The sequence below is a fragment of the Procambarus clarkii genome, chromosome 53 (assembly GCF_040958095.1).
Source record: "Procambarus clarkii isolate CNS0578487 chromosome 53, FALCON_Pclarkii_2.0, whole genome shotgun sequence".
Lineage (NCBI taxonomy): Eukaryota > Metazoa > Arthropoda > Malacostraca > Decapoda > Cambaridae > Procambarus > Procambarus clarkii.
The window spans coordinates 14,963,191-14,987,679 of record NC_091202.1 but is presented as its reverse complement, the minus strand read 5'-3'; the positions used below and the strand labels follow the sequence as shown (position 1 = coordinate 14,987,679).

At 45.3% G+C, this 24,489-nt stretch overlaps 1 protein-coding gene across 1 annotated transcript in view; it reads right to left on the bottom strand.

Annotated features, from left to right (window-relative positions):
• Positions 1-5,943: 5,943 nt before the first annotated feature.
• LOC138352390 (nascent polypeptide-associated complex subunit alpha, muscle-specific form-like) overlaps positions 5,944-24,489 on the bottom strand; it is a 63,598-nt gene continuing 45,052 nt past the window's right edge. Inside the window, exons 3-4 of the mRNA XM_069304875.1 lie at positions 7,476-7,952; positions 5,944-7,056 (exon numbers count right to left, since the gene is read on the bottom strand). Of these exons, the coding sequence (XP_069160976.1) occupies positions 5,944-7,056; positions 7,476-7,952 (1,590 nt within the window). The remainder of the gene's footprint in view (positions 7,057-7,475; positions 7,953-24,489) is intronic.

Here is a 24,489-nt window from a genome sequence, read left to right as displayed (position 1 = left end):
CGAGGCGGAGAGCCACGGCAATTCGGAGGGCCTGCGGTGTGAGACGGGTGTCGGTTGCTGACATTGGGGTTGCTAATAGGAAATCACCTGCATGGGGAGCTGCTACAGCTCTAAGTCGGGCAGTGTCATGTGGTGTTGTCGCAGCTCCTAGCAAAGTTGGAGCTTCTTGGTAGGCAATGGGCGATCCCAGCTGGATTGCTTATGGGCTTCAGAAGGCGGTGGTTGGGGTGCTGGTCCAGCGAGAGAAACCCATTTGGTTGTGCAGTCTGTGAAGCTGGGATGATGCACCCCTGCCTGTTGAACTAGGTGCTCAGGTAGGATTTCCTTCACTAAGTTGTCAGACCCCACTGAAGAGGACAGGAACGCTGGTACAGCAATTTGTGTTGCTGTGCGCACGCCATATATATATATATATATATATATATATATATATATATATATATATATAACTGAAAACTCACACCCCAGAAGTGACTCGAAACCATACTCCCAGATGCCACACAACTGGTATGTACAAGACGCCTTAATCCACTTGACCATCACGACCGGACATAATGAGGTGATAGCCGAGGCTATTTGAACCACCCCACCGCCGGCACTCGGATAGTAATCTTGGGCATAGCATTTTACCAAATCACCTCATTCTTTGGGGCACACGTGAGGAACACAAATGCGAACAAGCCTGAATGGTCCCCAGGACAATATGCAACTGAAAACTCACACCCCAGAAGTGACTCGAACCCATACTCCCAGATGCCACGCAACTGGTATGTACAAGACGCCTTAATCCACTTGACCATCACGACCGGACATAATGAGGTGATAGCCGAGGCTATTTGAACCACCCCACCGCCGGCACTCGGATAGTAATCTTGGGCATAGCATTTTACCAAATCACCTCATTCTTTGGGGCACACGTGAGGAACACAAATGCGAACAAGCCTGAATGGTCCCCAGGACAATATGCAACTGAAAACTCACTCCCCAGAAGTGACTCGAACCCATACTCCCAGATGCCACGCAACTGGTATGTACAAGACGCCTTAATCCACTTGACCATCACGACCGGACATAATGAGGTGATAGCCGAGGCTATTTGAACCACCCCACCGCCGGCACTCGGATAGTAATCTTGGGCATAGCATTTTACCAAATCACCTCATTCTTTGGGGCACACGTGAGGAACACAAATGCGAACAAGCCTGAATGGTCCCCAGGACAATATGCAACTGAAAACTCACACCCCAGAAGTGACTCGAACCCATACTCCCAGATGCCACGCAACTGGTATGTACAAGACGCCTTAATCCACTTGACCATCACGACCGGACATAATGAGGTGATAGCCGAGGCTATTTGAACAACCCCACCGCCGGCACTCGGATAGTAATCTTGGGCATAGCATTTTACCAAATCACCTCATTCTTTGGGGCACACGTGAGGAACACAAATGCGAACAAGCCTGAATGGTCCCCAGGACAATATGCAACTGAAAACTCACACCCCAGAAGTGACTCGAACCCATACTCCCAGATGCCACGCAACTGGTATGTACAAGACGCCTTAATCCACTTGACCATCACGACCGGACATAATGAGGTGATAGCCGAGGCTATTTGAACCACCCCACCGCCGGCACTCGGATAGTAATCTTGGGCATAGCATTTTACCAAATCACCTCATTCTTTGGGGCACACGTGAGGAACACAAATGCGAACAAGCCTGAATGGTCCCCAGGACAATTTGCAACTGAAAACTCACACCCCAGAAGTGACTCGAACCCATACTCCCAGATGCCACGCAACTGGTATGTACAAGACGCCTTAATCCACTTGACCATCACGACCGGACATAATGAGGTGATAGCCGAGGCTATTTGAACCACCCCACCGCCGGCACTCGGATAGTAATCTTGGGCATAGCATTTTACCAAATCACCTCATTCTTTGGGGCACACGTGAGGAACACAAATGCGAACAAGCCTGAATGGTCCCCAGGACAATATGCAACTGAAAACTCACACCCCAGAAGTGACTCGAACCCATACTCCCAGATGCCACGCAACTGGTATGTACAAGACGCCTTAATCCACTTGACCATCACGACCGGACATAATGAGGTGATAGCCGAGGCTATTTGAACCACCCCACCGCCGGCACTCGGATAGTAATCTTGGGCATAGCATTTTACCAAATCACCTCATTCAAATAGCCTCATTCAAATAGGTGGTTCAAATAGCCTCGGCTATCACCTCATTATGTCCGGTCGTGATGGTCAAGTGGATTAAGGCGTCTTGTACATACCAGTTGCGTGGCATCTGGGAGTATGGGTTCGAGTCACTTCTGGGGTGTGAGTTTTCAGTTGCATATTGTCCTGGGGACCATTCAGGCTTGTTCGCATTTGTGTTCCTCACGTGTGCCCCAAAGAATGAGGTGATTTGGTAAAATGCTATGCCCAAGATTACTATCCGAGTGCCGGCGGTGGGGTGGTTCAAATAGCCTCGGCTATCACCTCATTATGTCCGGTCGTGATGGTCAAGTGGATTAAGGCGTCTTGTACATACCAGTTGCGTGGCATCTGGGAGTATGGGTTCGAGTCACTTTTGGGGTGTGAGTTTTCAGTTGCATATTGTCCTGGGGACCATTCAGGCTTGTTCGCATTTGTGTTCCTCACGTGTGCCCCAAAGAATGAGGTGATTTGGTAAAATGCTATGCCCAAGATTACTATCCGAGTGCCGGCGGTGGGGTGGTTCAAATAGCCTCGGCTATCACCTCATTATGTCCGGTCGTGATGGTCAAGTGGATTAAGGCGTCTTGAACATACCAGTTGCGTGGCATCTGGGAGTATGGGTTCGAGTCACTTTTGGGGTGTGAGTTTTCAGTTGCATATTGTCCTGGGGACCATTCAGGCTTGTTCGCATTTGTGTTCCTCACGTGTGCCCCAAAGAATGAGGTGATTTGGTAAAATGCTATGCCCAAGATTACTATCCGAGTGCCGGCGGTGGGGTGGTTCAAATAGCCTCGGCTATCACCTCATTATGTCCGGTCGTGATGGTCAAGTGGATTAAGGCGTCTTGAACATACCAGTTGCGTGGCATCTGGGAGTATGGGTTCAAGTCACTTCTGGGGTGTGAGTTTTCAGTTGCATATTGTCCTGGGGACCATTCAGGCTTGTTCGCATATATATATATATATATATATATATATATATATATATATATATATATATATATATATATATATATATATATATATATATATAAATATATATGGATTATACTGGCGATGCAAATTAGGATCATCCTGGTGATTGTTTTGGTGAGTGATGGAGGAGGCGTTTGTTTATTTTGATTGGGTGATGGTTGGAGAACTGAGGTAGTATTTAAATAGCTAATGATGGGTGGATTGACGAGGCAATGGATAAGGTGCTGTGATAATAGGTAAGGCGGATGTGATAGGTGGAAAGTTGTGTGTGTGTAATGTGATTATCCGAGGTTATGAGTTACGAAATCTCTGATGGATCGGGTTAATGGATAAGGAGGTGGTGAAGGGTAGAGAGAAAAGGCATTGGATAGGGAAGAATATAATGGGTTCGTGCGGAATATACGATAAATAAAAAGAATTGTGTTTGGAAAGGAGGCAAAGGGCAAGAAAGATATGATAAAAGGTTGCGATCAATGAAGGTAATGAGTGGAGTGAGGTGTTTACTGGTAGAGTAAAAGAAATGAGGTATAGGGTGAGGAGATTACAGGTTAATAACGAAGCTATAAACACACAGATCCCAAGGGTCTTACGAGTGAGGAAACAAGGCTGGACAAATAGGCGAAATATGCTGAACCTGTAAATAGGTTGTGATGAATAAAATGTAGGTGTACGGTAGTCCTCCCAATGGCTTGTGTCAATGTCAATCACATTTACAAAAAAAAAAAAAAGAATAAAAGTTGACTGCGTGACTGTTGCCTCCTGTGGTCAAGTAAAAGGGAAAAACACGCAAAACAAATCGTATGAACAATGAAACTTTAATTGACTTGAAACAAACATGAACAAAGATAATCCCTTGGCTGTGTACAGTGCGAATTAAACAAAATTACAATGTCAAAAAATAATATAAAATAAAACAATAGTTACGTTACTCTACAATGAACAAGACAAAAAATGAATTAAAAGGTGCTGAGAATATTGGCTGGCTGAAAACCTCCACTATTACAAAGAACGTATACTAGATAGATGTATCAGCCTTGAGAGCACAGAATATTCTAAATCCAAATACTCGTGCACGCTTAGTCATCGGCTATGCAGATGGCGCTGAAGTGGAGTGGAGTCGCCGATTCACCAATGGGAAGTGTGCTGGCTGGAAGTGGTAGTTTGGTGATCGACGAGGGTGGTGTGGCGTCAGCGAGGAGGGGAAGGTGGAGAGCGAGTGTAGGGTACGTATATCCCCTGTAGAAACGTATTCTACTAAATATGTACTACTCTTGATTGTAGTATCTAGATGTTGTAGATGTACTGAAGTAACATGATGTAGGAAAGAGCAGGCCAAATCTCTCTTGAAAGAGATTATCGTTACAAGGTACACACTTCGATAGTCCCATAAACGCTCAACGGTATATCTTGAGGTTATCTTGAGATGATTTCGGGGCTTTAGTGTCCCCGCGGCCCGGTCCTCGACCAGGCCTCCACCCCCAGGAAGCAGCCCGTGACAGCTGACTAACTCCCAGGTACCTATTTACTGCTAGGTAACAGGGGCATTCAGGGTGAAAGAAACTCTGCCCATTTGTTTCTGCCTCGTGCGGGAATCGAACCCGCGCCACAGAATTACGAGTCCTGCGCGCTATCCACCAGGCTACGAGGCCACTAATGCCGAGGGTCAGAGAATGTCACCTACGCGCCTGAGAGTCACGCCAATATGAAGAGCCAATATCGTTTTAAGACAGAAGTAATTAGGTTTTGGAATAAAAATGCATGTCGGTGGGGGGTTGAAAAGTGGTCGGGAGAAATGAAAGAGAATTTTAGGTGGGCGGGAGGAAGGCCTTAAAGGTGGCAGGTTATAAGGGCCGCTGAACACCGCAGTAGTGGTAGTGCTGGCATGGAGCCTCTCCCCAATCCCCCCCCCCCCCCACTATTACACGGCTCTCAGTATTACCTCCTACTGATGACTTTATTATACAACGAGTCAAGATAACGCTGCCACGGATGTTACTCGTTCAATATTACCGGAGTTCCGCGTCCCCCCGGCCCTCTATTATTGTTCCGGGAGACACATTGCGAAGACGCTCAAGAAAGTTACGGGCGGCGTGATGAAGTCTGGAAATATATGAAAGGTCTTCAGAGAACCTTTGGTGGAGCCATGTCTCGGCAATAATAAAATATTTCGCCTGTAAATTTCGAGGAAGCGCGTGAGGCGAGGTGGTGTTCAGTTCTCTACGATGTGATGTGAAAGGGAGAGAGAAAAGGACCTACGGATGTAAGGTTGAAAAAGGGGTTAATTTATTGATGCAGGGATGGTCAGATAATGGAATTATCAAACAGCATGATGGGCAGCCGGATATTTGGATAATGTAAGGATGGGCAGAATGACAAATGGATGGATCAATTAGATATATGACACTTGGGATGAGGATAGGTTTCATGGGTTGTGAGGCATGGGGTAGTGAGGCATGGGCAGCGAGGCATGGGTAGTGATAATGGTGATGGTGTATTATTGGTATTTACTGAACTGTTCATATTCACAAGATGGCTGTGGATTCTTCGAGCCGCCATTGTTGATGGTTCAGCTATACTGTTTCCACTGCTACTCTTGTCAGTTGGTAGTCCCAATGGTTCTGTTTTCATGCTTCCGTTGTCCCTGCTCTTGTTGTAGTGATGCCGTTCTCACTGCAGACTTTTTTTATAATTCAGTTCTAATGCAGATGACATTGTTCTCATCACACAGAGAGTAATCACACTAACATGATTGTATCAGTGAGAAATCCTCATCACGGCTTCTGTGGATTTTCTCATTGAAGGAATGTCGGCGACGTTCCAACGTCTGGTATGATTGTGGCTCTCTGAGTGATGCTGGAGCATCTCTGGGTGATGCTGGAGCATCTCTGGGTGATGCTGGAGCATCACTAGGTGATGCTGGAGCATCTCTGGGTGATGCTGGAGCATTTCTGGCTGATGCTGGAGCATCTCTGAGTGATGCTAGAGCATCACTAGGTGATGCTGGAGCATCACTAGGTGATGCTGGAGCATCACTGGGTGATGCTGGAGCATCACTGGGTGATGCTGGAGCATCACTAGGTGATGCTGGAGCATCTCTGGGTGATGCTGGAGCATCTCTGGGTGATGCTGGAGCATCTCTGGGTGATGCTGGAGCATCACTAGGTGATGCTGGGGCATCTCTGGGTGATGCTGGAGCATCTCTGGGTGATGCTGGAGCATCTCTGGCTGATGCTGGAGCATCACTAGGTGATGCTGGAGCATCACTGGGTGATGCTGGAGCATCACTAGGTGATGCTGGAGCATCTCTGAGTGATGCTAGAGCATCACTAGGTGATGCTGGAGCATCTCTGGGTGATGCTGGAGCATCTCTGGCTGATGCTGGAGCATCACTAGGTGATGCTGGAGCATCACTGGGTGATGCTGGAGCATCACTGGGTGATGCTGGAGCATCACTAGGTGATGCTGGAGCATCTCTGAGTGATGCTAGAGCATCACTAGGTGATGCTGGAGCATCTCTGGGTGATGCTGGAGCATCTCTGGGTGATGCTGGAGCATCTCTGGGTGATGCTGGAGCATCTCTGGGTGATGCTGGAGCATCACTGGGTGATGCTGGAGCATCACTGGGTGTTGCTGGAGCATCACTAGGTGATGCTGGAGCATCTCTGAATGATGCTAGAGCATCACTAGGTGATGCTGGAGCATCTCTGGGTGATGCTGGAGCATCTCTGGGTGATGCTGGAGCATCTCTGGGTGATGCTGGAGCATCTCTGGGTGATGCTGGAGCATCACTAGGTGATGCTGGAGCATCACTGGGTGATGCTGGAGCATCACTAGGTGATGCTGTGTCGTGACGCTGAACCCCGGTTCATTCCGAACACAGCGATTACACAACACATAACACCTTGCCTCAGCAACCGTTACTACCACCGTGTACTCCTACACACACCAGACCCTTGAGGCGTACCACTAGGTTTGTATTGGAACACAATGAATGAACATATGGAAGGTATTTAAAGGCCGTCGGGTTTTGTCATTTAATTACAAAGAATAGACTTTGACAAATAATAACATATTAACATACTCTATTAGGTCAATAGACTTCCAATACCCATAGACCACTTGACCTCCGCGATCACTACCCACACTCGTAACTTCCGCCTATGTCCCTAATACGGAATGATTACTACAACGCTCCACACCCGGTTAGTCTTTCATTCCATACTCACATACTGCAGACTTAACTTGGTCACTAAGATCACCTCAGGTTCTCGCATAGCTGTCTGCTACACTTCGCTGCTGCCGCAAACGGAGATCCAGAGGACTTCTCGGTTCAACTCCCACATCTCTGGGTGATGCTGAAGCATCACTGAGTGATGCTGGAGCATCACTGGGTGATGCTGGAGCATCTCTGGGTGATGCTGGAGCATCTCTGGGTGATGCTGGAGCATCTCTGAGTGATGCTGGAGCATCTCTGGGTGATGCTGGAGCATCTCTGAGTGATGCTGGAGCATCTCTGGGTGATGCTGGAGCATCACTGAGTGATGCTGGAGCATCACTGGGTGATGCTGGAGCATCTCTCGGTGATGCTGGAGCATCACTGGGTGATGCTGGAGAATCTCTGGGTGATGCTGGAGAATCACTTGGTGATGCTGGAGCATCACTGGGTGATGCTGGAGCATCACTGGGTGATGCCGGAGCATCACTGGGTGATGCTGGAGAATCACTGGGTGATGCTAGAGCTGTAACAAACTAGGCTGTTGTAAGAATTATCCAGAGTGGTTTATCGACAAAAGAGAATGGGAAGCTGAGCCGCATGGTGACCTGACCCCCAGGGGAATTCGCGGTGGAAATAACCAACGCTTTGTTCATAGCTGCGTATAATGAACCATCCTATAGTATTCAGTAATTTAGATAAAATTAGCCTTTATTCATTTTGCATTAAAATTGTATTGTATAATAGTACTGGATACAATATCAAGAGTATTCTAATTATTGAGTTTAAGTCACCATCAGTGACGTCACGAATCAGATCTAACTTTTGAGGCGGAGTGACCGGCGGTCATAGGTCATCAGGGGTTGACAGGTCTACTATTTCTCAAAGTTTTAATAACCATTTTTGTGATCGGGAACAGCTTTGCCGTTAGATGTTTGTGTAATCTAATTAAAGTAAAATAATTCAACCAGTCTGGATCAATTCAGTACAAACAGAGGTTAATTGTTATAACTTAAACCTTGCTAGTAACTGGGTAGAACTTTGAATAGGCGGAAGGATACAATACTCTTGTCTGGGGTAGTCCAGACAAGGAGGAGATCAGTGTGGAAACGGGAGCAGCTGGGATAAGAGGTCAAACATCTTACCTCTCCCCACGACCAGCCAAAACATCTAGCTGGTCGCCCAAGGTATAGTTGCTATTGTTAATTATAGAAATAGTCTTCTCATTTGCCACTCAGGTCAAGTAGGGAGTGTTAAAGTGATAGGGAGTGAACATATTTAGATTTTGTTTTAGTTTTCTTTTAATAAATTAAATTTGTTATTAATTTGCATTTTATTGTTTCCATGTGTTTTATGTGTATACTTGTCCTGGTCACGTGGTCCACACGAGGCAGAGTTGTATTGGGCGCCGATTCTAACATCGAATCGGAATTATCATTACCGTGTAATTTATTCCACACTCAAGGTCATCGTATATAGTGGGGATCAAGCCCCAAGGTTGATTAATTAGCGTGATCGATCCAGACCTCGATCATTGCTCTTGTATTACTGGTCTGGTGGTGGCAGCAGAGGTGACTCTAGGGTTTTGTTCAGAGCTTAGGTCACGTCATACTAGGTGTAGAATCCTAAGTCGGTCAATCGTCTTAGGACCACGTGGCGTGGAGTTGGCTTTGTTAAAAGTTTTGGAGACCCTTGGTTTAGAAATAAAAGTAAGAATACGGGTAGAGGGAGTAGAAGGAAGTAAAGAGAGAGGGAACCAAACCCGTGTTACAATGGTGCACAGCGGTGGTTTCAACAATTTTGTTTGAAATTGTTGAAAGGCTCACGCGTCTAGCCGTTCGAACACGTGCGCGGATACTAAGGAGACAGCCGCGGGCCAGGATTAGCAGTGCGCCCCACAAGTGCGTTTGAGTGGGGATTGGCGAATCTTGGGTCATGCGGGCTGATATGATTAAGGTTTAGTTAGTAAGATTAGGTTGTTAAAATTAGATTTATTGAAAAGGAGACCGCTCCGAGTTGATTGGACTGGGTACCATACTCGACCCATTGCAATTCATTCAGAGGTGTTGGGAGCCGCCATACTCTCAACAGCAGTTCCTTGAGGGCTGTCGGGGGCGGATATATCTGTGGGACGCCAATAGATAGTCCGAGGGCGTTATTAGACGACCCAAAACGCTAGGAAAAACGTAATCCGTGAAGGGCGTTGCGGCCTCCGAGGGACGGACTAGTAACCTACCTAGCAGCGATTCAACAACTAAGTGATCGCACACTTAGTGGAGGTTGAGTCGTCCCTAGTCATAATTGTTGCTGAAAGCTGCGTGTCGCTCTGTTGGAACCTAGATGGTGTGGCCTCTAGGCTAGGTGTGGTACGGCGAGCCGGTAGGAACAATTATAAGATTAAGTCGAGTGCATTTTTGAATTAAGTATACTTAAATTTATAAAGTAATTTCCGTTTATTTGCGTTGTTCTAGATTTTTTCCCTAAATTTTTTCCCCTAAATTCAATCCCCGGTTAAAATTTTTCCCAAGTGTTTAGCGTTTTCTTGCATATTAGGCTAAGTGCGTACGTTAAGTTTTGCTATTCCCTGTTGTATTAGTCTAAGTCAGAGGCGTTGTTAATCCTCTGGACTTAGGGCTATATGTCGGTCACGATAGATAAGTGAAGGAGTTTAAGGGATAGTAAGTTGCGTGTAAATGTTATTTGTCCGTGGAATATTTCTAAGTATTTTGGGATAAGTTTTCGGCTAAGTCAATGTCGGAAACTCGTTAACTGTAATTAATTTGTATTCGTGGGTCACGTGTATGATCTGGGCGTCATTAGGATTCTCCAGTCGATGCGTGTGATATTTTCTAGTTTTTACCAGTAAGACGGTAAAATTGTGTTTTTAGACTTAGAACTCTGTTTTCAGTAGAAACGTAGGTGGAAAATTTTCTAAGTCCAGCTCGGGCTAGAATCTGACTTTTTGGCGGAAATTCTAATTTTCATGTTTCGTGTATATTCTGGGGTCAGTATTACTCTCTAGTGCGCGCAAGGGACGTAATTCTGTTCGCAAAACATTAAACAGTGATAATTACATTTTTGCCGAATTTAGTATTTTTTCGAGAAAATCGTGTCGTAATTTTGTCAGAGTCCATTTGAGGTGAAAATCTCGGATTTTGACGAAAAATCGAATTAGTGAGTGTTGAAACCGCCCGAAGTGTCAGTATTGTTCTGTATACAACGTCAGTAGTAAATAATAACGTATTTATATCTGGAAACGAGAAACCCAAATTTTTGTGAATTAAAGGAGTTTTGTGATATTTGGGGTGATAGAAATTTTTTTTCCCTCGGAGTCAGAAAAATTGGCAGAGTCCAGCAATTGAGTAAAAACGCAGTTTTTGATAAAAATTCAATTTTTAGTAAGCATTTATAGGTCCTGGGTGTCTATATTAATCGCTAGAGCGGTTTATTAACGTAAAACTAGTTATTTTCCTTCAGAACAAAAATTTAGATTTTTCAGCGTTTAAGCGAAAAAGCGCGGGACTTAGTTTTTTCAGCGCAGCTGGTCCCGCTCCACCAGTCATCAGGGGCCACGCTGCTCACTTCAAGCGCGTTTAGTATTCAAGTACAGTAAATATTCTTTATTAATCCATCACGAGTGCTGTGCGTTAGTTGCGTTATTTAAATTGTTTTATATAAATTAGATTCATTAATTTTTTTAACGTAAAGGACTTAGGTTTCAGCAATAGAACTGCAGGATATTTCACGGTCAGACACGAGTGCGGGGCAGACACTCATTCATTGGATTCACTTCAGCGATTCTCTCGATAAATCGTTGTATTTCCTATTTTGGGAAGTTAGTAGTTTTCTCTTAGAATAGAGTTGTGATTTTTTTTTATTCGTGTAAGATCACGGTTGTAGTGAGTCCGGGTCGAGGGTGTACTAAAGGGTAGTTTAGAAGAGACGTGGCACACCAGGAATCACAGTAAATGTTTAACCCAGATAATGACCAGTCAGTAGGGACCAGTGGGAATGGGAGTGTAGAGGATAGAACCTCTTCCGACACCACTGGGGATCGCTCAGGTAGCTCAACTGGCACCACAGGTGGGGTCAGTGGGACTGAAGCGACGAGTTCACGGGTTCTGCATGGGACTGGGCAGTCGAGGGTATCTTTCCATCCCGGTAGCGATACTATTATTGACATGAGTGGGGAGTCTTGCGAGGAGTCGTCCCATGAGTGGGGAGAGCCGTCTTGGGTTCCCCCACAAAGAACATCGACGCCATGCCAGCAGGGCAGACAGGGGGCCTCAGTTAGTATGGCAGGACGTCCCACTTCGCTCGGTAGAGAACAGCAACCTGTTCAACGGGAACATGAACAACCACACCAACAGCAGGAACTACCCAACATAACACCAATACCACAGCACCCACAACACCTAGGTACACCTCATCCGTCACTACAACAACCGCTGTATCCCACCGTTGCCACCATTGTAACCCGGGTTCGGGTACCTCTCTCTTTACTTCCTTCTTTCTACTCCCTCTACCCGTATTCTTACTTTTATTTCTAAACCAAGGGACTCCAAAACTTTTACCAAAGCCAACTCCACGCCACGTGGTCCTAAGACGATTGACCGACTTAGGATTCTACACCCAGTATGACGTGACCTAAGCTCTGAACAAAACCCTAGAGTCACCTCTGCTGCCACCACCAGACCAGTAATACAAGAGCAATGATCGAGGTCTGGATCGATCACGCTAATTAATCAACCTAGGGGCTTGATCCCCACTATAAACGATGACCTTGAGTGTGGAATAAATTACACGGTAATGATGATTCCGATTCGATGTTAGAATCGGCGCCCAATACAACTCTGCCTCGTGTGGACCACGTGACCAGGACAAGTATACACATAAAACACATGGAAACAATAAAATGCAAATTAATAACAAATTTAATTTATTAAAAGAAAACTAAAACAAAATCTAAATATGTTCACTCCCTATTACTTTAACACTCCCTACTTGACCTGAGTGGCAAATGAGACTATTTCTATACATAACCATAGCAACTATACCTTGGGCGACCAGCTAGATGTTTTGGCTGGTCTTGAGGAGAGGTAAGATGTTTGACCTCTTATCCCAGCTGCTCCCGTTTCCACACTGATCTTTTCCTTGTCTGGACTACCCCAGACAGAGTATTGTATTGTTCCGCATCGCTTACCCAGTTACTTTAGCAAGGTTAAGTTATAACAATTAAACTCTGTTTGTACTGAATTGATCCAGACTGGTTGAATTATTTTACTGAATTAAATTACAAACATCTAACGGCAGAGCTGTTCCCGATCACAAAAATGGTTATTAAAACTTTGAGAAATAGTAGACCTGTCAACCCCTGATGACCTATGACCGCCGGTCACTCCGCCTCAAAAGTTAGATCTGATTCGTGACGTCACTGATGGTGACTTAAACTCAATAATTAGAATACTCTTGATATTGTACCCAGTACTATTATACAATACAATTTTAATGCAAAATGAATAAAGGCTAATTTTCTCTAAATTACTTGAATACTATAGGATGGTTCATTATACGCAGCTATGAACAAAGCGTCGGTTAATTCCACCGCGAATTCCCCTGGGGGTCAGGTCACCATGCGGCTCAGCTTCCCATTCTCTTTTGTCGATAAACCACTCTGGATAATTCTTACAACAGCCTAGTTTGTTACAACCCCCCCGCACAAGCACTTAGTAAACCTTGTTAATTTGTTAAAATTCACGAGGTTTAGTATCCAAACCCACAATTCAACTCATGCCACAAACAAAAGCTAACCTAACTAATAAAATTTGACAAATAATAGTCCAACATCATAATGAACATGTTCATATTTCATAAATTTCTCAGCTGTCAACTGACAGCAATCCTCCAATATCAGGAAACATACATCCTACCCTTACTGACATAGCTAAATAACATGTCCCTACTCTACCATCAAAAACTAGCTATTAAACTCTCTTGGCTCTTCACCAGCCAAGTCCATGTGTCCTCTAGAGCCGGCCACACCGTGCTCAAACAAACATTAAAGTTATATCATCAGACTGAACTTTCAGTCATCCGGGAGCGTACTACGGAACTGTCAGGTACACATCCGTGTACTAACCACTCCCCATCAAGGAACACACCTAACGTTTATTACATGTATCTAAAAATAAAAAAAAAAATTCCTATACTATATCACAGGTTTCAGCTGACTGTACAGCCAAGTGTTCTCACTCACTAGAAGTGTCAATGTTTATATTGGTCCGCCTCTCCTGTGTTCATTCTGCAAAAAAAAATAGCACAACATAATTTTCCATAACCGTTTGTTCTGGGCTGAGACAATTACACAGGGGCTTCGATTTTGATTACTGACCAATTTATAGTTAAATTTTCATATATTATACCAGAATTATTTTAAATCTGTTTTTCAACATTTATAAAGAATTGATTCTAACTCTGTTTTTCAACATTTAAACAAGAGTGTCCAGATGTTCTTTACACAGATGTTCAGAGCCAACTTTGTTGTTTGTATCAATTGTTCATATTAAGTAAACGAGAAAAAAAAAATCGATGCTGCTGGATGCTGAATGTAGTCGCTGACGATGACGGTGTCGATCTTGCTTCTTCTCATGTGTAGACATCAATACCTGGTCCTCTTGTACTCCCATCCGGTACTCTTGAATGACGACAGAGTGTAGTAGAGCGGAGTGCCAAGTGACAGCTGTAGAATACTGTTACTTCGGCCATTAATCTTGCTCTCGACAGTCCACACGCCTTCGTATCAATCACAGTTCACACGGTAGTCTTGATGTTAAACTTGTCGCAGATGACCACAGCAGAGCAGGACTGGATGTACCAACGGTGTCTCTTAGCAGGAGTGGTGTCAGAAGGTCGTAGAGGCGGGTTGCTTGTTTGCAGAACAGGTGAATCTCGTCTTCCATCATTGCTCACGTCATCTCAGGCGTTTCTTGATGTCACCAGGTTACTAGGCCGTAAACACCAACTGTGTATACCCTCGTACCGCCGACTTTAGGCCAAAGGAGACAATTTTGCGACCTTCTATTGGCGAGTCCCGGTACTCTGTAGGGAAACCGTGCCTTCCACCTGTGACCGCCTTACTTCTGCTTTCTTGTTACTTCAGATGACGTAATCATTAATCTTCCGGCGAAATTCTTGAGTACTGCTACGTGCTTTCCATTTCTTGACCTCTCCTCCAACACTGCTGGAATGGCTGCAGTCTTGATGACGCAGCAGGTGGGTATTGGTGATCTCGAGACAGCTACCCCGGCGTTGTATGGCACCTCCGGTGACTGCTATAATGTGGACAGCTCGCTGGCCCTGACAACCTCGTTAGTGACGTGAGGCGTCGGCCGGGTGACTCTTGGACAGTCACTCATCCCCAAAGTAACTGATGTATGGGTTACTGGGTCTGGTGGGGGGGAGGGCTTTGTGTAACGTGCCTCCCCCCTCGGTCTTTACAGACAAGGGTTCACGTGTGGCTGGAACAACTGGGTCGGTGTACCAATCAGACCTGGGAACAGACAGACACAACACAGCGGAAGCATAGATATACTCTGGGTTTGGTGGAGGTGGAACCCCAGAGCACGGTAAAAGTTGCTACCCGAGTCAAGTATAGACATAGTACATCTCATTGCCTTTACAGGAAAATCTAATGAACACTAAATTATACTAACCAAGGAAGTTACTTTACTGTATAGCGCGAGATCTCGTCACCATAGGGTGGCGAGACTGCGCCTGACTACTGATGAGCGATGACAGAGGGTCATCCTCATCTTCTGACTCGTCGGTGAAGCCATGAGTCAGCACTGCTGAGTCAGGAACTAGACCCGCTGAAGGCAGTTCTAATTCCTCTCTAGCATGATAATGTTTCAATTTATTCACGTGAATTGTCCTTTCCACCTGGTCCTCGAACACTCCTTTTATAACAAGATTAACCGGCCCCGCCCTTTTAATTACTCTATATGGTCCTCGCCACCTCGGAGCTAGTTTCCTGCTCTGATTGGCGGGCGCAGCCTCATTCCCTCTCAATACGAGGCTTCCTTCCTTCAACTCAAGAGGGCGCACTTTCTTGTCATAAAAATGAGCATACCGAGTCCGTGCCTTCTTGGACGCTTCAGCTGCAATATTCCATGCATTTCTCATTTTACCCAGGACCTCTGAAGGATAGTCCTCCCCGTATGCAACATTATGTCTGTTAAGCAGACCTGACGGGAAATTGCATGAATTACCAGTAAACAAATGAAGTGGTTGGGTGTTAATTGATTGGTGGATGGCAGTATTCAAGGCGAACTGAACATAGGGTAGGTGTTCATCCCAGGTGTTTGCATCATGTTCAGCAAGGATTGCAAGCATATCCTTGACTGAACGATTAGTCCGTTCCGTCATTCCGTTTGCTTGTGGGTGGTAGGCTGTTGTAAAAGCCGAAGTTGTCTCTAAAATCTTACAAACTTCTCTAAATATATTCCCATTGAATTCTTGACCCCGGTCAGAGACTAAAACTTTAGGAGGTCCGAATACAGTAACGAACCTACGCAAGAACGCATCTGCAACCGTACGAGAATCCTTCTGAGGTAATGCAACTAGTGTAGTGTATCTAGACAGATGGTCAACTAGCACCAACACATATCTGTTACCTGAATGACTGTGGTGTAAGTCAATCAAATCGGCCCCCACACGATCTAACGGTTCACGAATTTCAGGAAATTCCTGAAGTGGGGCTTGTACCTTAAGGGTACCTTTCCTCCTCTGGCAACGAGGGCACGACTTCACGAAATTGATTACCTCAGAAAGTAATCCTGGAAAATAAAATAGAGACTTTGCTTTTAAGTGGGTTTTAAAGATCCCCGGATGCCCTGCAATTTTTGAAGCATGTGCAAGCTTTAACGCTGATGACCGCAACGCGTCCGGAATAACTAGTTGAAATACTGCCCTATCATTCTGGCTATTAACATAATACAGGACGCCCTGTTTCATCTCAAAATCATGAATAGGTAAATTCTTTTTCTTTTTCGGGTATTTTCCTCCCTCTAAATACTCAATAATTTCTTTCCATCTAGGCTCGCTCATCTGGTATTCTCTCATTTTATCTGATGGAATGGTTTCAATGTTTTCATTAATTTGAACTGCCGCTATATTTCTACTTAGCGTATCTGGCACAACATGTGCTGGACCAGGCTTGTACAAGATCTGGAATGAGTGGGCCGAAAGTTCGTGAGACCAGCGTGACATTCGTGGGCATTTCGTTCGCTTTTTAAATATATGTGTTAACGCTCGATGGTCTGTGTAGATTACAAAATGCCGCTGAAATAGGTAAGGCTCGAAATACCTAACTGATTCTACTACTGCCAGTGCCTCCCGATCCGTAGCTGAATAACGAACTTCAGGTCCTTTGACCTTCCTACTGAAATAGGCTACTGGATGGGGTAAATTATCTGCGTCTCGCTGAATTAAGCACCCGCCAATAGCTATACCGCTGGCGTCAGTGTGCACTTCCCACTCTTTCTCAAAATCAGGAATAGCCAATACCGGTGTCGTGATTAGTTGGTCTTTCAGTTTGCGATAGGCCTCGTCATGTTCAGATTTCCACACAAACTTCGCATTTTTCTTTGTCAGATCAGTCAGGGGTGCTGAAATGCCAGCGAAACCTTCAATATGACGACGAAAATATCCGGCCGCCCCCAAAAACCTACGCACGTCCTTTGCTGTCCTTGGAGTAGGCATGTCAGCAATGGCGCGGCAAGAATCTGGGTCAGGTCGGATACCGTCTGGGCACACCTGGAACCCCAGAAATTTGAATTTCTGAGCCGCCAAGGTGCACTTCTGAACATTCAGCCTGAAACCTGCCTGATCTAACAATTTCAAAGTCTCAGTCAAGTCCTGTAGGTGTTCCTCAAACGTCCTGGAATATATCACAACATCATCCAGGTACGCTAAAGAATGCCTACCCAGTACCGGACTAAGGATAAAGTTGATGGCCCTCTGAAACGACGAAGGCGCTGTCTTCAAACCAAACGGCATCCTACGGAATTGATAAGTGTGCCTACCATCCGAGAATGCTGTTTTTTCCCTATCTTGTTCTGCCACCGGAATCGCCCAATACGCCGATTTTGCGTCAAGAGTTGAGAAATACTTAGCAGCACCAAATTGATCTATTATCTCCTGTATTCGGGGCAACGGATACACATCACCCTTAGTTAATTCGTTCACCTTCCGGTAGTCAACACAGAAACGATAACTACCGTCCGGTTTCCGAACTAGCACAACAGGAGAGAGCCACGGTGACGTACTAGGCTCTATCACGCCCTGTCTCAACATTTTCTGGCACTCCTCCCTGATAATGTTCTTTGCCTGTTCCGGCAACCTCCACTGTCTTGTGTACACAGGCAAATGGTCACCAGTTGGAATGGTGTGCTCGATCTTATCAAGGAGACCAATCTGGTCATCCTCTGTCGCAAACAATTTCGGGAATTTTCGTAAAACTCCTCTCAGTGCCTTCCTATCCGCCTGTGCAACATGTTGCAAATCAAGTGCTGAAATTAATTTTTCTATTTCCTCTACATTCTGTGCAACATTTCTCGTCTCGTATTGTACTTTGGATGGTGTTTTAGTGTTCAACATATTCAGTGCACTACATTGTGCAGTGACGGCTGGCGTCTCAGCTGACTCATGGTGAAAGATTTCTGTGTCCTCCACCATGGTTCCCTGAGATACCCTATCACCTGCCCTGAAGCGAAAAGTCTTATGTGAAAGATTGACAACTGGAATGAGTGCACCTTTATCGAGCACTACAACTAAGTGATGAGGAATTAATAAACTATCACATCTCCCAGCCACCTGAAGGGTGGTACCTGGTTGTATGTGACGTCCCACGGCTACTTTAATAAATTTAACAGAATGTGGTGGGCAACTCTGTTTAGTCAATGCATGCAATGCGCATGACCTCTTAACTGTGTCTGGAAGAGACTTAAAAATCAATTTTGGATAGTGCGCATTATATTTCAGCTTCCTCTTAATTGAAGCTACAACTGGGGGATGGTCGATCATCTCCACTGGGTAGGAAGTCTGTCCCAACTGCAACCTGCAATTCCTAGCCCCTTTTTGAGCAGACAAGGAATAATCAAATCGCGACAGAAAATCAGTTCCCATTAAGATGTGACCAGGAAAATCAAGGTTCTCTACGATCGTACATGTGTGAGGCTGCAATTCCCCATCAATCTCAAAATTAACAGTACCTTGACCTACGATCTCAATCTTTTCCCCATTGACTGCTGTTAATGTCTTTGCGCAACGTTGAAGACGTGCATACTTAAAATTGCTGAAGGCTGACTTTTTAATTACCGTTGCCTGGCTTCCTGTATCAACAAAAGCTGTCAATCTCACACCTTCCACTTTCACCTCAAAAGTAGGCCTACCATCACTAGGAGACTGCTTTCATGCTCTCGTAATAGTGACTTTACAGTCCCTCTGTATGTGCCCACGCATCCCGCAGGAGTAACACCTACGCGGATCCCTGTTGTTACCCCGCGCAGGGTGGCTCGAACTTGCCGCTGAGGGCTGCCTCCTGCTTGATGAACCCGCGCCACAGTGACTCGGCTTGGCTCCCTCGCCTTTACTTACCGCCTCTACGTATGGCGACAACTGAGTGCCCGATGTCCCTGCGCGCGTCTGCCTGTCTAGGGCTGTGGCGGCCTGTTGGACTAGGTCTTCATAACTCACACCCGCTCTCCCCGCAAGGAACAATGGCCCCATATCGGAAGGTAACGTTTTGCAGAACAACTCTTTAGCGAATTGCTCTGCCTGACTCGAATCGAACCCCAGTTCCTTAGTGAGGTCGTCAACCCTTCTCTTTAATATTGACCCGAAATCCTTGACAGTGCTTCGGTCATCCCTCTTAAGTGACTCGAGATAAAAGTAAGCCTCATCCTCCGAAACCCTGTCTTTGAATCTGCCCCTAATCGCTTGGACAAACTGAGGCCAAGATGTCAGGTGCTGAAACTCTGTAAATCCCGCCAGTGGACCGGCTACGTGCACGCAAGCCCCCATAGCGAGAGCAATTTTCGATCTATCCCCCGGGACAGCTTCCAGCATCGAACCAATTTCACAAAGCCAGTCTTCCACCTGGCGGTTGCGTTCCACCTTAATGAGCGACAACTCCCTACCTCTGAGTGTCGGCAGAGTCAACTTGGGAATCAGACTCACAAGTCCCTCTGCATGTGACGCGGAGCTACTGGCAGTGGGTGGGTCCCGGGGTTGGGGACTGGGTTGAGGTTGGGGTTTGGCCTGAGGTATGGTGTGGGTGGCCTCGGGTTGGGGTGTGGATTGAGGTTGGGGTTGAGGCTGAGGTATGGTGTGGGTGGCCTCGGGTTGGGGTGTGGATTGAGGTTGGGGTTGAGGCTGAGGTATGGTGTGGGTGGCCTCGGGTTGGGGTGTGGATTGAGGTTGGGGTGTGGATTGAGGTTGGGGTGGGTATGGTGTGGCCTGGGGTTGGAATGGGTATGGGGTGGCCTGGGGTTGGAATGGGTATGGGGTGGCCTGTGGTTGGAATGGGTATGGGGTGGCCTGGGGTTGGAATGGGTATGGGTATGGGTATGGGGTGGCCTGGGGTTGGAATGGGTATGGAGTGGCCTGGGGTTGGGGGAAGGGTTGGTATGGGAGGTGGGGTTGGGGTTGTTGTAGTGACGGATGAGGTGTACCTAGGTGTTGTGGGTGCTGTGGTATTGGTGTTATGTTGGGTAGTTCCTGCTGTTGGTGTGGTTGTTCATATCCCCGTTGAACGGGTTGCTGTTCTCTACCGAGCGAAGTGGGACGTCCTGCCATACTAACTGAGGCCCCCTGTCTACCCTGCTGGCATGGCGTCGATGTTATTTGTGGGGGAACCCAAGACGGCTCTCCCCACTCATGGGACGACTCCTCGCAAGACTCCCCACTCATGTCAATAATAGTATCTCTCCAGGGATGGAAAGATACCCTCGACTGCCCAGTCCCATGCAGAACCCGTGAACTCGTCGCTTCAGTCCCACTGGCCCCACCTGTGGTGCCAGTTGAGCTACCTGAGCGGTCCCCAGTGGTGTCGGAAGAGGTTCTATCCTCTACACTCCCATTCCCACTGGTCCCTACTGACTGGCCATTATCTGGGTTAAACATTTTCTGTGATTCCTGGTGTGCCACGTCTCTTCTAAACTACCCTTTAGTACACCCTCGACCCGGACTCACTACAACCGTGATCTTACACGAATAAAAAAAATCACAACTCTATTCTAAGAGAAAACTACTAACTTCCCAAAATAGGAATACACCGATTTATCGAGAGAATCGCTGAAGTGAATCCAATGAATGAGTGTCTGCCCCGCACTCGTGTCTGACCGTGAAATATCCCGCAGTACTATTGCTGAAACCTAAGTCCTTTACGTTAAAAAAAATTAAAGAATCTAATTTATATAAAACAAATTAAATGATAACGCAACTAACGCGCAGCACTCGTGATGGATTAATAAAGAATATTTACTGTACTTGAATACTAAACGCGCTTGAAGTGAGCAGCGTGGCCACTGATGACTGATGGAGCGGGACCAGCTGCGCTGAAAAAAAACTAAGTCCCGCGCTTGTTCGCTTAAACGCTGAAAAATCAAAATTTTTGTTCTGAAGGAAAATAACTAGTTTTACGTTAATAAACCGCTCTAGCGATTAATATAGACACCCAGGACCTATATATGCTTACCAAAAATTGAATTTTACTCAAAAACTGCGTTTTTACTCAATTGCTGGACTCTGCCAATTTTTCTGACTCCGAGGGAAAAAAAATTCTATCACCCCAAATATCACAAAACTCGTTTAATTCACAAAAATTTGGGTTTCTCGTCCCCAGATATAAATACGTTATTATTTACTACTGACGTTGTATGCAGAACAATACTGACACTTCGGGCGGTTTCAACACTCACTAATTCGAATTTTCGTCAAAATCCGAGATTTTCACCTCAAATGGACTCTGACAAAATTACAACACGATTTTCTCGAAAAATAACTAAATTCGGCAAAAATGTAATTATCACTGTTTAATGCTTACGGACAGAATTACGTCCCTTGCGCGCACTAGAGAGTAATACTGGCCCCAGAATATACACAAAACATGAAAATTCGAATTTTCGCCAAAAAGTCAGATTCTAGCCCAAGCTGGACTTAGAAAATTTTCCACCTACGTTTCTACTGAAAACAGAATTCTAAGTCTACAAACACAATTCTACCGTCTTACTGGTAAAAACTATAAGCAATCACTCGCGTCGACTGGAGAATCCTAATGACGCCCAGATCATACACGTGACCCACGAATACAAATTAATTACAGTTAACGACTTTCCGACATCGACTTAGCCGAAAACTTATCCCAAAATACTTAGAAATATTCCACGACAAATAACATTTACACGCAACTTACTATCCCTTAAACTCCTTCACTTATCTATCGTGACCAACATATAGCCCTAAGTCCAGAGGGTTAACTACGCTCCAGAACCAACACCTCTGACTTAGACTAATATAACAGGGACTAACAAAACTTAACGTACGCACTTAGCCTAATATGCAAGAAAATGCTAAACACTTTGATAAAAAAAATTTAACCGGGGATTGAATGTAAGGGAAAAAAATTAATCTCTAGAACAATGAAAATAAACGGAAATTACTTTATAAATTTAAGTATACTTAATTCAAAAAAGGCACTCGACTTAATGTTATAATTGCTCCTACCGGCTCGCCGTACCACACCTAGCCTAGGGGCCACACCCTCTAGGTTCCAACAGAGCGACACGCAGCTTTCAGCAACAATTATGACTAGGGACGACTCAACCTCCACTAAGTGTGCGATCACTTAGTTGTTGAATCGCTGCTAGGTAGGTTACTAGTCCGTCCCTCGGAGGCCGCAACGCCCTTCACGGATTACGTTTTTCCTAGCGTTTTGGGTCGTCTAATAACGCCCTCGGACTATCTACTGGCGTCCCACAGATATATCCGCCCCCGACAGCCCTCAAGGAACTGCTGTTGAGAGTATGGCGGCTCCCAACACCTCTGAATTAATTGCAATGGGTCGAGTATGGTACCCAGTCCAATCAACTCGGAGCGGTCTCCTTTTCAATAAATCTAATTTTAACAGCCTAATCTTACTAACTAAACCTTAATCATATCAGCCCGCATGACCCAAGATTCGCCAATCCCCACTCAAACGCACTTGTGGGGCGCACTGCTAATCCTGGCCCGCGGCTGTCTCCTTAGCATCCGCGCACGTGTTCGAACGGCTAGACGCGTGAGCCTTTCAACAATTTCAAACAAAATTGTTGAAACCACCGCTGTGCACCATTGTAACACGGGTTAGGGTTTCTCTCTCTTTACTTCCTTCTTTCTACTCCCTCTACCCGTATTCTTACTTTTATTTCTAAACCAAGGGACTCCAAAACTTTTAACAAAGCCAACTCCACGCCACGTGGTCCTAAGACAATTGACCGACTTAGGATTCTACACCCAGTATGACGTGACCTAAGCTCTGAACAAAACCCTAGAGTCACCTTTGCTGCCACCACCAGACCAGTAATACAAGAGCAATGATCGAGGTCTGGATCGATCACGCTAATTAATCAACCTAGGGGCTTGATCCCCACTATAAACGATGACCTTGAGTGTGGAATAAATTACACGGTAATGATAATTCCGATTCGATGTTAGAATCGGCGCCCAATGCAACTCTGCCTCGTGTGGACCACGTGACCAGGACAAGTATACACATAAAACACATGGAAACAATAAAATGCAAAAATATTAACAAATTTAATTTATTAAAAGAAAAACTAAAACAAAATCTAAAAATGTTCACTCCCTATCACTTTAACACTCCCTACTTGACCTGAATGGCAAATGAGAAGACTATTTCTATAATTAACAATAGCAACTATACCTTGGGCGACCAGCTAGATGTTTTGGCTGGTCGTGGGGAGAGGTAAGATGTTTGACCTCTTATCCCAGCTGCTTCCGTGACCACACTGATTTTTTCCTTGTCTGGACTACCCCAGACAGAGTATTGTATCCTTCCGCCTAGTCAGTCAAAGTTCTACCCAGTTACTAGCAAGGTTTAAGTTATAACAATTAACCTCTGTTTGTACTGAATTGATCCAGACTGGTTGATTTATTTTACTGAATTAAATTACAAACATCTAACGGCAGAGCTGTTCCCGATCACAAAAATGGTTATTAAAACTTTGAGAAATAGTAGACCTGTCAACCCTACTGACCTATGACCGCCGGTCACTCCGCCTCAAAAGTTAGATCTGATTCGTGACGTCACTGATGGTGACTTAAACTCAATAATTAGAATACTCTTGATATTGTATCCAGTACTATTATACAATACAATTTTAATAAAAATGAATAAAGGCTAATTTTCTCTAAATTACTGAATACTATAGGATGATTCATTATACGCAGATATGAACAAAGCGTCGGTTATTTCCACCGCGAATTCCCCTGGGGGTCAGGTCACCATGCGGCTCAGCTTCCCATTCTCTTTTGTCGATAAACCACTCTGGATAATTCTTACAACAGCCTAGTTTGTTACAACCCCCCCGCACTTAGCAGGAGTTTTTTTTTTACTCCTGCTAAGAGACACCGTTGGTACATCCAGTTCTGCTCTGCTGTGGTCATCTGCGACAAGTTTAACATCAAGACTACCGTGTGAACTGTGATTGATACGAAGGCGTGTGGACTGTCGAGAGCAAGATTAATGGCCGAAGTAACAGTATTCTACAGCTGTCACTTGGCACTCCGCTCTACTACACTCTGTCGTCATTCAAGAGTACCGGATGGGAGTACAAGAGGACCAGGTATTGATGTCTACACATGAGAAGAAGCAAGATCGACACCGTCATCGTCAGCGACTACATTCAGCATCCAGCAGCATCGATTTTTTTTTTTCGATTACTCAATATGAACAATTGATACAAACAACAAAGTGGCTCTGAACATCTGTGTAAAGAACATCTGGACACTTTT